General features: G+C 46.1%; 1 protein-coding gene across 16 annotated transcripts in view; it reads right to left on the reverse strand.

Annotated features, from left to right (window-relative positions):
- The window catches only part of LOC141735583 (amyloid-beta A4 precursor protein-binding family A member 1-like), a 98,964-nt gene that overhangs the window by 42,783 nt on the left and 41,978 nt on the right, over window positions 1-14,203 (reverse strand). For all 16 annotated transcript variants that reach the window (XM_074568603.1, XM_074568602.1, XM_074568609.1 and 13 more), the window contains one exon: window positions 12,762-12,907. In XM_074568603.1, the coding sequence (XP_074424704.1) occupies window positions 12,762-12,907 (146 nt within the window). The remainder of the gene's footprint in view (window positions 1-12,761; window positions 12,908-14,203) is intronic.

Below are 14,203 nucleotides of genomic sequence, written 5' to 3' on the forward strand. Positions count from 1 at the left end.
CTGGAAAGCAGCTCTGCAGAGAGGGACCTTGGAGTCCTGGTAGAAAACAAGTTGACCATGAGGAAGCAATGTGCCCTTGTGGCCAAGAAGGCCAATGGTCTCCTGGGGTGCATTAAAAAGAATGGGGCCAGCAGGTTGAGGGAGGTCATCCTCCCCATCTACTCTGCCCTGGTGAGGCCACATCTGGAGTACTGTGTCCAGTTCTGGGCTCCCCAGTTCAAGAAGGACATGGAACTGCTGGAGAGAGTCCAGCGGAGGGCTACAAAGATGATCAAGGGACTGGAGCATCTCTCTTATGAGGAAAGGCTGAGAGACCTGGGTCTGTTTAGCCTGGAGAAGAGAAGACTGAGAGAGGATCTCATCAATGCTTATAAATATCTAAAGGGTGGGTGTCAAGAGAATGGGGCCAGACTCTTTTCAGTGGTGCCCAGCGACAGGACAAGGGGCAACGGACACAAACTGGAACACAGGAAATTCCCTCCGAGCATAAGGAAAAACTGCTTTACTTTGAGGGTGACAGAGCACGGGAACAGGCTGCCCAAAGAGGTTGTGGAGTCTCCTTCTCTGGAGGTATTCAAAACCCTCCTGGATACATTCCTGTTCAACCTGTTTTAGGTGAACCTGCTTTGGAGGGGGGGTGGACTAGATCTCCTAAGGCCTGTTCCAACCCCTGACATTCTGTGATTCTATGAATCCCATGTCCCTGAAATGAGTGGGAAAGGCCAGGGCAAGGCAGACTTGCCATTGGTGGAGGAGGATCAGGTTAAGGAATATTTAAACAAAATGGACAAACACAAGTCCATGGGGCCTGATGTGGTGCATCCACGAGTGCTGAAGGAGCTGGCTGATGTCATTGCAAGGCCAGTCTCAATTATCTTTGAAAGGCCAAGGCAATCGGGAGAGGTTCCTGAGGACTGGAGGAAAGCAAACGTCACTCCTATCTTCAAGTAGGGCAAGAAAGAGGATCCAGGGAACTACAGGCCTGTTCAGTCTCATCTTGATCCCTGGGAAGGTGATGGAGGAATGTCCTGGTTTGAGGTAAAATAGAACCAACTTTCTGTTTTGTAATTTTACTTTTTAGCTGGGCCTCTTCTAACTGACTAAACTCTGAAATTAACAGCATATTGTTCAGAAAACTTTCACTCTCAGAGCGATAAGACCTGATTATACCAAGGAATGGTATACAGAGAGGCTCTTGCTTAGACTTATTGCTATAACAACCAAGGTCAGCTAACTTTGTTATTTGCCCTGTTAGAGGGTTGTAAGCGGAAAAGCATAGAGGGGTCACAACTGTAGGGAGGAGTGGACAGGACAGGTGACCCAAAACTGACCAACAGGGTATTCTATCCCATCTGCATCATGCTCAGTATAAAAGCTAAGGGATCAAAAGGTCAACTCTCTTTCTTCAATGGCCGACGTCGGAGGAGGACCCTGTCTGTTCATCTGCTTTTGATCCCAATCCGAGCATTCCTGACTCCAGATCCGGAATCCAGCTCCTGTCCATTGCTGACTCCAGTCTGGGACTTTCCCTGTGTCTGCTGGTGACGTGATCATCATCCTGGGAGCTGGATACAGTTTTGTATATATTGTATACTCTTTTTCATTATTATTTTTATTATTATCATTTACTATTTCCTTATTTATTATTAGTTTAGTTCTTTTTCTAAACTTGTAAATCTCCTTATCTCTTCCTCTCCTCTCTTTGGAGAGAGAGTGGGGGGAAGGGGCCATCTGTCATTCTGATTGGCCAATCCAGCCAAAGCCATGACAGATTTATTGGCACCCAATGTGGGGCCCAACTATGGCATGACCAGAGTTCTGATAGATGGTCTGCATACTTTGAATTCCAGCTTGCTCAGAGATTGATACAGACAGCTCACATCATGTCGTTGTTAAACAGATTATTGTATCGTCTCTTTGTAGGGATTTCTTTATAGTTAATTGATACGGCAATGCTTAGCTTGCCTTATGTGTTGTATTGCTTGCTTGCTCTTTGTGTCTGTATGCCGTGGTTCAAATGTGCTATTTTGCTGCTGTGTTTAATTTTGATCCATACTGTGGTTGAATGGATAGGTTCTTTACCTGAATACCTCGGGCATTACATAATGGATTCTGTCACTAATTACACTAATTATACTGTGAATTTTACCATGGGAATGTTTAGTTCTCCCTTTACTGCTCATGCCAAATTGTCACCATCAGAGCCAGGTATCCTTCGGATAGCGTGAATCACAGTTGTTTTCCTAAAATCATGTTTTTGGTGTTGATTTTCCTGAATGGGTTGCAGGAGTGTTTTTTCTTTAAATCTTGGTGCAGGAATAGGTGTTGTACAATATGCACTGACACTACTCAGACTCCATCGGCACCAGTACAAGTTGCCCCAGTGACCAGAAGGAAAAAGAGGAGGTCAGTAAGTTCCTCTGTCCCTCGTGATAAAGACCAAGTAAGGCCAGATAGCAGGGAGAGGACTCTTCTGATGAAGATCAAGGAAAGAGTCCTTCAAAAGATAAGGGAGAGGCTCCTGCATCAGCCCAGGAGGAGGAATCAGATACAGAGGTGATCGTTAAATCCTTCTCTATGAAGGATCTGTGAAATATGAGAAAGGATTTTACCCGGAATGATGGTGAGACACTTGTCTCCTGGTTGCTCCGATGCTGGGATAATGGGGCTGATAGCATGGAGTTACATGGTAGCGAAGCTAGGCAGTTAGGAAACCTGGCCAGAGAGGGCGGTATAGATAAAGCTCTTGGGAAAAAGTCACAGGCTCTCAGTCTCTGGAGGCAACTCATATCAGCCGTAAAAGGCAGATATCCTTTTAAGGATGATATTGAATGCTGCCCGAGTAAATGGACCAGCACAGAGAAAGGTATTAAGTACCTGACAGAAATGGCTGTGAAAGAGGTGATTTATGGTGACTGTGAAGTGAATGTAGATCCTGATGAAATGCCATGTTGACGACCTATGTTGCGAAAGTTTGCACAGAATGCACCACCAATGTATTCCCATACCTTGTCAGTACTGATCTGGGGAGGATGTGATGATGATTTACTAACTGTAAATGAAGTGGCTAACAGAATGTGACAGTATGAAGACAGTCTCTCTCATCCCCTCACTGTAGCAGCTGTGGAAAGATTAACTGATAAAACTGAGAAAATGATTGAGAAAAATGAGAAACTGTTTGATAAACTGTTTGATAACTATCTAGGATGGAGGAGACATCCTATTCTTCCCCTCCGCAGACCCGTGTTGCAGCCATTAGGAGAAGACACCCTCCTCCAAATGCCTCTTAAACACTGACAGGCTTGGGAGATCGACCACCTCTCTAGGAAGCCTGTTCCGCTGTTTGACCACTCTCTCGGTAAAGAAATCCTTCCTGATGTCCAGTTTAAATCTCCCCTGGTGCAGACTTGAACCATTCCTATGCGTCCTGTCACTGGGTACCAGGGAGAAGAGATCGACACCTCCCTCTCCACTTCCCCTCCTCAGGAAGCTGCAGAGAGCAATGAGGTTGCCCCTCAGCCTCCTTTTCTCCAAACTAGGCAAGCCCAGTGTCCTCAGATGCTCTTCATAGGACATGCCTTCCAGCCTTTTCACCAGCTTTGTTGCCCTCCTCTGGGTGCATTCATGGACCTTAATATCCTGCTTAAATTGTGGATCCCAGAATTGCACGCAGTACTCAGGGTGAGGCCACAGCAATGCTAAATACAGTGGGATAATCACCTCTTTGACCGGCTGGTTATGCTGTGTTTGATGCACCCCAGGATACGGTTTGCCCTCTTGGCTGACAGGGCACAGTGCTGACTCATATTGAGCTTACATTCAACCAGCACCTCCAGATCCCTTTCTGCAGGGCTGCTCTCCAGCCACTCCTCTCCCAATCTATACTTGTGCCCGGCATTACTCCGTCCCAGGTGCAGGATCTGGCATTTGTTCTTGTTAAATTTCATGCCACTGATGATTGGCCTCTCGTTCCTCAAGAGAGTCAACAGCACCTCCCAGTTTAGTATCATCAGCAAAATTACTAATGGTGCATTCAACTCTTGCATCCAGAACATTGATAAATATAATGAACAGAACTGGCCCTAGAATTGAGCCCTGAGGAACACCACTGGTGACTGGTCGCCAGCCAGATGTAGCCCCATTTACTACAACCCTTTGAGCCCTGCTGTTCAGCCAGTTCTTCGCAGTTGGACAACTTTTCCAGAAGGATACTGGGAGGGACCATATCAAAAGCCTTATTGGAGACCCTAAGGTGCAGGGCTTTATAAGTTCGTTCCATGAATCTCACCTAGAAGCAGAAAAGAAGTAACTGTCAAACATGTGTAGTGGCATTACATGCCCTGCAGTTCATTCCAATAAAAAGTGATCTTCTGAAATTCACTCATGGATTCATAAAGTTCCTATGTACATCCTAGGGTTTTACCAAAACAGAAATGCAATTACGTGGACCTCAACTCCAAAATAAATTTGCTACGACCATGTACATGCCTACTCATTTAATAGAGTGCACACAGTAGAACTTTAATTTGTGAAATGAGGGTGGCGGGTCACTCCTCCTTGGGGGGACAGAGGCAGAATATAAGATGAAAAACTCATGGGTCAAGATAAAGGCAATTTAATGAAGAAAAGTAAAGGCTGTGCTAATAACTACTACGAGATGAGGTTTTGTAAATACTATAACTTCAGCTGCTGCTGTTGTGTTATCAGGAGAGCTAATAAAACTGGTGAGCAGGAAGAGCTCAGCCTCTTTGAGCTATTGCCTGCTAGAGCCTTCGAATCCTAAGGTTTTGCCTCTCGTCCTGGGCCTGTCCTGACAACTAGCTTAAAGACCTTAAAGAGACCCTCCCTGCTGGGAAAACCAGGTCTGGTCCCCAAGCCCCCACAGGTGTGTCTGCAGTGGATGCTGTTAAAGCTCTGCAGTGTTGTATGGAACAGATACAACAGTTCAAGTCGCAGCATTCATAGGAACTGAGCTGGTTACTGGGTGAGATACGGGAGAAGACTCAAGCCTCAATAGAGCATCTTTGTTATCGTATGGAGGCTCTAGAAAGGGCAGGCTCTGCTTCACCTCCCTGTTCTCCCCCTACTACTATTCTTTTGCATGGTGATGGTTTTTCCCCTATGTCTGCTTGTTCTCTCCTTCCCCATTTACTGGGGATATGGAACCCTCCCTCTCTTTTTGCATTTCTTATGGCGGTTTTCTTGAAGGGTTGAGATGTGCTTTTCCCAGTGATGGCACAAAGGTCAGCTTTATTTTGTCCCATTTGGGGGGCAAGGCCTTGCAGTGGGATAGGTCTTTGCATGCTCAAGGAGATGGGGTTGTGGATGATTCTACCTCCTTGCTTATGAGGATGATGGATTTCTTTAGGGAACTTGTGCTTCAACCTCATTTTCTAACCCTCTGCTCAGTCTGCGCCAGAGGGGGCAGAATGTGGCAGAGAGTACATCACAGATTTCTGGAGCTTATCTCACTAGTGATAGGCCTGGGGGCAGCATACCAATGTTTGAGGGACAGTGTGCTAGCGAGGTCCCTCGGTTTGCCATCTCAGTGGAAGTAGGGGATGGAGATGCACGCGACAGCAAAGACACAAGGGTTATTAATGTGTTAGAAACCACAGAAGTGCCTGAGAACAGTCACATAGGAATTAGGGCTTCTCCCCCCAAAAAGGTGGCGGGATAAATAGCCCAACTGAAGTGCATCTACACCAATGCATGCAGCATGGGCATCAAACAGGAGGAGTTGTGCAGCTGGAAAACTATGATATAGTTGCAATCATGGAAACATGGTGGGATGACTCGCACAACTGGAGTGCTGCAATGGATGGCTATAAACTCTTCAGAAGGGATAGGCAAGGAAGGAGAGGCGGTAGAGTAGCCCTGTATGTTAGGGAGTGTTTTCACTGTCTTAGAGCTTGACGATGGTGATGATCGGGTCAAGTGTTTATGGGTAAGAATCAGGGGAAAGGCCTACAAGGCAGATATCACGGTGGGAGTCTGTTATAGACCATCCAACCAGGATGTAAAGACAGATGAAATATTCTATAAGCAGCTGGGAGAAGTCTCAAGATCGCTAGCCCTTGTCCTTGTGGGAGACTTCAACCTACCAGATGTTTGCTGGAAATACAGTACAGCAGAGAGGAAACAGTCTAGGAGGTTCCTGGAGTGTGTGGAAGATAACTTCCTGACACAGCTGGTGAGGGAGCCAACTAGGGAAGGCGCCCCAGTGGATCTGTTGTTTGTGAACAGAGAAGGACTTGTGGGCGATGAGATGGCTGGAGGCCATCTTGGGCATAATGATCATGAAATAATAGAGTTTTCGATTCTTGGAGAAGTAAGGAGGGGGGTTAGCAGAACTGCCACCTTGGACTTCCGGAGGGCAAACTCTGGTCTGTTTAGGGGCCTGGTTGACAGAGTGCCTTGGGAGGCAGTCCTGAAGGGAAAAGGAGTCCAGGAAGGCTGGACATTCTTCAAGAAGGAAATCTTAAAGGCGCAGGAGCTGGACATCCCCATGCGCCGTAAGATGAGCTGGCGGGAAGAAGACCGGCCTGGCTGAACAGAGAGCTTTGGCTGGAACGCAGGGAAAAAGAGTTTATGACCTTTGGAAGAAGGGGAAGGCCACTCAGGAGGACTACAAAGATTTTTGTGAGGCTGTGCAGGGGGAAAATTAGAAGGGCCAAAGCCCAACTAGAACTTAATCTGGATACTGCCATAAAAGACAATAAAAAATGCAACAAAAGGAGGGCTAAGGAGAATCTCCATCCTTTATTGGATGCGGGGGGAAACAGTGACCAAGGATGAGGAAAAGGCTGAGATATTTAATGCCGCCTTTGCCTCAGTCTTTAATAGTAAGACCAGTTGTTCTCTGAGTACCCAACCCCCAAGCTGGAAGACAGGGACGGGGAGCAGAACGATGCCCCCATAATCCAAGGGGAAATGGTTAGTGACCTGCTACACCACTTAGACACACGCAAGTTTATGGGGCTGGAAGGGATCCACCCAAAGGTTATTAAGGGAGCTGGAGTAAGTGCTCACCAAGCCACTTTCCATCATCGATCAGCAGTCTTGGCTAACCAGGGAGGTCCCAGTTGACTGGAGGCTAGCAAATGTGATGCCCATCCACAAGATGGGCCGGAAGGAGGATCCGGGTAACTACAGGCCTGTCAGTCTGACCTCAGTGCCGGGGAAGGTTATGGAGCAGATCATCCTGAGTGCCATCACGCGGCACGTACAGGACAAGCAGGCGATCAGGCCCAGTCAGCATGGGTTTATGAAAATCAGGTCCTGCTTGACTAACCTGATCTCCTTCTATGACAAGGTGACCTGCTTAGTGGATGAGGGAAAGGCTGCGGATGGACTTTATTAAAGCCTTTGACACCGTTTCCAACAGCATTCTCCTGGAGAAACTGGCTGCTTATGGCTTGGATGGGTGTACTCTTTACTGGGTAAAAACCTGGCTGGATGGCTGGGCCCAGAGGGTTGTGGTGAATGGAGTTAAATCCAGTTGGCGGCCGGTCACAAGTGGTGTTCCCCAGGACTCAGTATTGGGGCCAGTTCTCTTTAACGTCTTTATCAATGATCTGGATGAGGGGATCAAGCGCACCCTCAGTAAGTTTGCAGATGACACCAAGTTGGGCAGGAGTGTTGATCTGCTTGAGGGTAGGAAGGCTCTGCAGAGGGATCTGGACAGGCTGGATAGATGGGCCGAGGCCAACCGTATGAGCTTCAACAAGGCCAAGTGCCGGTTCCTGCACTTGGGTCACAACAACCCCTTGAAGCGCTACAGGCTTGGGGAAGTGTGGCTGGAAAGCTGCCTGGCAGAAAAGGACCTGGGGGTGTTGGTTGACAGCTGGCTGAATGTGAGCCAGCAGTGTGCCCAGGTGGCCAAGAAGGCCAATAGCATCCTGGCCTATATCAGAAATAGTGTGGCCAGAAGGAATAAGGAAGCGATCGTCCCTTTGTACTTGGCACTGGTGAGGCCCCACCTCGAGTACAGTGTTCAGTTTTGGGCCCCTCATTACAAGAAAGAGATTGAGGTGCTGGAGCAAGTCCAGAGAAGGGCAACGAAGCTGGTGAGGGGTCTAGAGCACAAGTCCTATGAGGAGCAGCTGAGGGACCTGGGGTTGTTTAGCCTGGAGAAAAGGAGGCTGAGGGGAGACCTTATCGCTCTCTACAACTACCTGAAAGGAGGTAGTAGAGAGGTGGGTGTTGGTCTCTTCTCCCAAGTAACAAGTGAAAGGATGAGAGGAAACAGACTCAAGTTGTGCCAGGGAAGGTTTAGATTTGATATTAGGAAAAATTTCTTCACTGAAAGGGTTGTCAAGCATTGGAACAAGCTGCCCAGGGAAGTGGCTGAGTTACCATCCCTGGAGGTATTTAAAAGCTGTGTAGATGTGGCGCTTAGTGACATGGTTTAGTGGTGGACTTGGCAGCATTAGGTTTACGGTTGGACTCGATGATTTTAAAGGTCTTTTCCAACCTAAATGATTCTATGATTCTATGTCAATCTGCATGTCTTTGGAGCCAGATTGGGGGGATGACCCTTTGTTACCTCTCTATATTCATGGCCTGGCTGGCGATGTTTGTAGAGAGGTCACCTGGGGGTTGGTGCTGGCAGGTTTGCAGGCTGCAAATTGCAGGTTTAATAACATGTGTCTGAAGGGGCATAGTTCCTGCACTTGCCTGGTTCTGCTCCGGCTTCAGACCCCTGCTATCCCCAGTGTCCCTCTCTGCTTGGCAGTGAGGCAGATCAGGCAAAAGCAAGTAGCAATCTTACCCTCTGCACCCCCCATTGGGTATATGATCTATCACACTGTTACCAGATGCTCCTCTCCCCTTGGGTCATATCTATCCTCTGTCACGGTCAGAGGTGGTGGCCTTGAAGGTTTATAGTGAGGATGGCTTAGCCCAGGTTTTTAGTCAATACTCCACTTCACCCCTTGGTGCCCCTGTTTTTTTTTGTAAAGAAGCAGGATGGAGACTTGAGGCCATGTGGACTACTGGGGATGGGGTGGAAATTGTAATGGATATACCTTTTAATTGTTGTAACCCATACCACCACCCAAAACATTGTCCAGAGCTGGGAAAGACAGCATGGGTTACTCCTTTTGCTCAGGGACCCAAGTGCACTTGGGTAGGTAATGCAGAAGGTTGGGGAAATCCAATGTGCACCTCAAAGAGATTTAACCTTGGGGGAAAATAGCCCATGATTTGAATTGCATGATGCCATAGCTGCATGGAGAAGGATGGAGACTTGAGACCATGTGTGGACTACCAGGGATTAAATAATATTACCATCAAGAACTGGTAACCCTTGCCCCTTATTCCTGAGCTGTTTTGCAACTGGAGTGTTTGCAGTGGGCATGTTGGTTTACTAAACTGGATCTGAGAGGGAGTTTATAATCTTATTTGTGTTTGTTGAGGCGATGAGTAGAAAACTGCCTTTGTTTGCAAGTACAGCCATCTTGAGTACCATGTGATGCCTGTTGGCCTGCATAATGCCCCTGCCACCTTTCAGCACTTTGTGAATGATGTCTTCTGTGATTTGTTGGACAGTTATGTCATTGCATATCTGGATGACATTTTAGTTTACTTGACCACATGGGAGGAACATGTTGTTCATGTTTGGGAGGTTCTCTCCCACCTTTACCGCCATCTCCTTTATGCCAAGCTGGAGAAGCACGCCTTCTTCCAACAGTGTATGGATGTCTTGGGGTACTCGATGGGCCCTGAGGTGTGAGCATGGACGTGAAGATCGACACTGTTCTTCATTGGCAGGCTCCCTCAATGGTGTGTCACGTGCAGTGCTTTTTGAGCTTTGCCAATTTTTATCAGCATTTTATTCTGAACTTTGCTCAAAAGGTTGCCCTGCTCACAGCACTGACTTGTAAGCATGTCCCTTTTTAGTAGATGCCTGAGGTTCAGGGGGCCTTTGATGACTTGAAGCAGGCATTTACGATAGCCCAGGTTTTGGCCCACCCAGATACCAGTCGTCCTTTTGTATTGGAGGCAGATGCTTCCACCCATGCCATTGGGGTGGTACTTTCTCAGTGTGGTCTGTCAGATGGACAGCTTCATCCTTGTGCCTATTTCTTCTGCCAGTTGACTGCTGCAGAGAGGAATTATGATATCTGTGAGAGTTGTTGGCCATCCATGAGGTGTTTGCTGAGTGGAGGCACCTTCTCATGGATCCTGCCAAGCCTGCTTTGGTACTGACTGACTATTGAAATCTGGAATGTTTTAGGAACCTGAAGTGCCTCTCCCCAGTTGACTTGTTGGGCACCTTTTTTCTCAGTTTCTGTTTAATGTCACCTACTGACTGGGCAAACAGAATGGTAGGGTGGATACCCTGTCATGTCAGGAAGCCCCAGCAGGAGCTGCTGAGGCAGATCCACCCCCCATAATTTTTTTTCTCTGCAGGGTATATTTCACAGAATCTGCAGGAGAAGGATGGTTGTCTGTATCATGATGAGCAGCCATATATCCCTGCTGGCCCATTGCACACACAGTTCCTTCAGCACTGTCATCACATGCTGACAGCAGGGCATGGTGGCCATCGGAAGACTCTGCATCGAGTCACGCAGATGTACTGGTGGCCTATTGTGCATGCAGATGTCATGAGCTGTGTTCTTGCTTGCAATGTCAATGTCCAGGCCAAGAAACCAACACAGAGGCTGCAGGGTCAACTACATCCCTTACCAACTCCTGAGTGGCCATGGCAAATTATTTCAATGGATTTTATTGTGAACTTGCCTGTGTCTCAGGGCAGACAGAGGTGCCTGTGGTGGTGGACTTGTTTATGAAGGCTGCTATTTTTGTTGTACTAAAGAAACTGCCCACAGCCCCTCAGACCATGTGTTTGTTTTTGCATCATGTGTTTTGCTGCCATGGCCTGCCAGATAGCGTGGTGATGGATCAAGGGGCCCAATTCACTGCCCAGTTCTGGAGGCGGCTTATGGGCCTGCTGGGGGTGCAACTCTGTCTTTCCTACCTGTATCACCCACAGTCTAATGGTCAGATGGAGTGGATGAACCAGATCCTGCAGCAGTATCTCCCTTATTATATTCATTACCATCAGGATGACTGGGTCTCTGTGTTATGATTGGCAGAATTTGCCTGTAACAGCAGCATCCACTCTTCCACACAGCAGACCCCTTTTATGTGCAGTATGGTTTTCATCCCCATGACCACCCCGCTATTCCGGAGGCTGTCCAGGGGGTTTTCCCTGTGAAAGGCAAGATGCTAACTGCAATATGACTTCCTTAGAAGTACGAACACTACCTGAGACTATGAGCATTTATTTACCTCAGGGTTGATGTGACTTGAAGACCCAACCTAAGCTGGCTCTCACCAGTTGAGAACACCCCATATCCACGATAAAACAATAGAAGATTTACCTTTTAAAAAAACCCAGGCATATAACTACGGCCAGAACAGCAACAGACCAGAATCCAGTATAACCACACACACATCTGCACGGGACATTGGTTTAGAACAATGAAGATTAACACACCACTGACACATACATCCAAACCACCTGCACAGGACAGGCATGTACTGATCCTGCATGGGACAAATACATACTGATTACGTGAGCAATAGTAACTGATTAGCCCACCCCTTAACAAGTAATTTGATTGGTCTACACAGCTGTATTGTAACATATATAAACCCTGCTTTCCTCTGTATCGGAGTCCTCCATGCATTGGGCTGGGGCACCCCTGTGCGCACAGCTAAAATAAGAGAATAAATTCCCTTGGTAATTCTATGCTAAGCATCCTTGTCTCCCTCCTCAGATGGCAAATAACTGACTTTTACGCCCCTGAGGACTCTCAAGTGGTCTCCCTTGAGCAGTCGTGGCATATATATTTGCTTCTTCATGTTCATTTGGTGTGGTTTTTTTCTAATTTAGACTACCTTTATCTTGGCCTATATAAAATCGTGGCCCAGGTTAGTCTGGTCGCGTTTGGTCTGCAGCTTCCACGTGCTCTCAAGATTCACCCTGCTGTTCACATCTCCCCATTAAAACCCATTCACCCAGAGCCCTTCTAGTGGCAACCTTGACCTCTGCCTCCAATTACGGTCCAGGGGCAGAGAGAATATCATGTTTGGGCTATTTTGGATTCCAGGATATCCTGGGGTACCCTGCAGTACTTGATTGATTGGGCAGGGTATGGCCCAGAGGACCATTCCTGGGAGCCTGCGTCAGAGGTGCATACCCCAGCTAAGGTTCAGGCTTTTCATGTCCATTATCCTGCTAAGCCAGGTCCATTGGAGGGTGTGGGGGCACACCCTTGGCAGGGAGGGGAATAGGGGGGTGGGTCAGGTTTATGCTTGCATCTGTTCAAAGGAGATGATGATTTGTAAATAGTATGTCTACGTTTGCCCTTGGTTTGTTATCAGGAGAGCTAATAAAACTGGCTATCAGGCAGAGCTCAGCCTCTTTGAGCTATTACTTGCCTAGAGACTTTGAATCGTGTGTCTTTGTCTCATTTCGGGACTGCCCTGACAATGATAGATTTTTGGCTAACAGAATAGAGCAGAAGTTGTACTGTACAAATTAGAATTATCTGGAACTTTTTTTCCTTTCACCCTTGTTCCAAAAGCAGCATTAAATAAGTGGTTTATCTTGCAAAAAGAAATATTAGTCACTTAATGTTTCTGAAACCACAGAGAACCCAACGTGAAAAGGCTTAAGTGTACAAGAAGTTCACATCTGCAGCTTTAAAACACCAACTTGAGAAACAGCAGGAGTCATCTCTCACCTTGATTCTGCTGACAGCCTCTTGTGCCTGTATCATTCTCACATTCTTGGAGGGAGTTTTGTCAGAAAGGAGTTGAGTGGAGCCGAGGTAATTGGCAGCAAAAATTATTCCATCAATCAAGTCTTCAGGATCACAAGGTCCAGGAACTACAAATACAGGGGGAGAAAATCACATTAAACCGTGTTAAAAAAAATAATATTCTTACTACTTCAGCCTGTACCTAAGAACTATAAATGCTCCTCTGAACTACTTCACTTTAGCATGATGGCACGACAACCAATACTTTTAATCAAGGCATACAAAACACCGAGCATGTTTTCTCAACATCTCTCCAGCAGAAACTAATTGCTAATTCAATTTCTTACAACAGAACATTCTCCTATAAGGAAGGTTTCACTCTGGAGCAAAATAACCTCTTTAGTTTTGTTCTTACATAGAAACAAGAATATTTAAATTGTTCTCTCAGCACTTTGAACAGGTAGTGGAATCTCCTCAGGAGTGCTTTACAATTATGATATACACCCCCCCCACACACACACACCCATAATAGAGGAGATCAATATTATCGAAATCACACTCATTCCCAACAAGGGTATTGTATTGGGGTGGGGAGGGGGGTGAGGTGTTAAACAAAAAAATTTTGATGGTAAATATTCAGAGCAAAGGCTCTCATGTTTGGAAAAAGCTACTGTCTTAGTCCTGCAAGATACTTAATGGCTTCAGCTCTCATCAGCTTCTGTGTAAAGTTAAAAGTCTGTGAGGTACTTATCACCTTACAAGTCAGTACAGAGGAACATGTATAATATACAGATTTTCAGGTGTTTGGGGATTATATCTGCAGAAGACATGGCTTTTCTCTATATATGTTAAAATTCTCATGATCTGAGAACAAGGAAGGTTTATGCAAGAAGCTTCTTGTTTTGCTACAAGTAAGAAAAAAAAATCTATGTTCAAGGCCAGTGAAAATCTACAGATAATCATGATTTGAGAGAATTGGTAAAACTGTCTATATTTTATCAAGAAGTATAAACTGGTTTTGCTCTATGTTTTGTTAGGAACAAAACCTGATCCTTTTAGAACAGAGCTTTTAGTCAACTCAAGAGTTAGCCTGAGATTTAAGAGGTGCTAAACCTGAAGTTGAACATAACACAAAAATGCCAATTTTCTTCTAATTTACCAAAGATGACATTAACAAGGACTAAGAATTTTACTTCCAAATGAATGTCATTATTAAGTTAATAAAAAAATGAGTAGCTAGAGCTAAATCTTAATCGCACTCATAATATACACACACTTTATCATGAAGCTTTCCAATGTATGGCTTCTTTATAGATGAAAGTTTATGACTACTGATTTTGAGGTACCTTGAGTGTGCTCAGTCTGTTCAGATAATACATAAATCGACACCCAAAAAATGAAAGTAATTATGGTCACTAGTCACT

Source organism: Larus michahellis, chromosome W (assembly GCF_964199755.1).
Source record: "Larus michahellis chromosome W, bLarMic1.1, whole genome shotgun sequence".
Lineage (NCBI taxonomy): Eukaryota > Metazoa > Chordata > Aves > Charadriiformes > Laridae > Larus > Larus michahellis.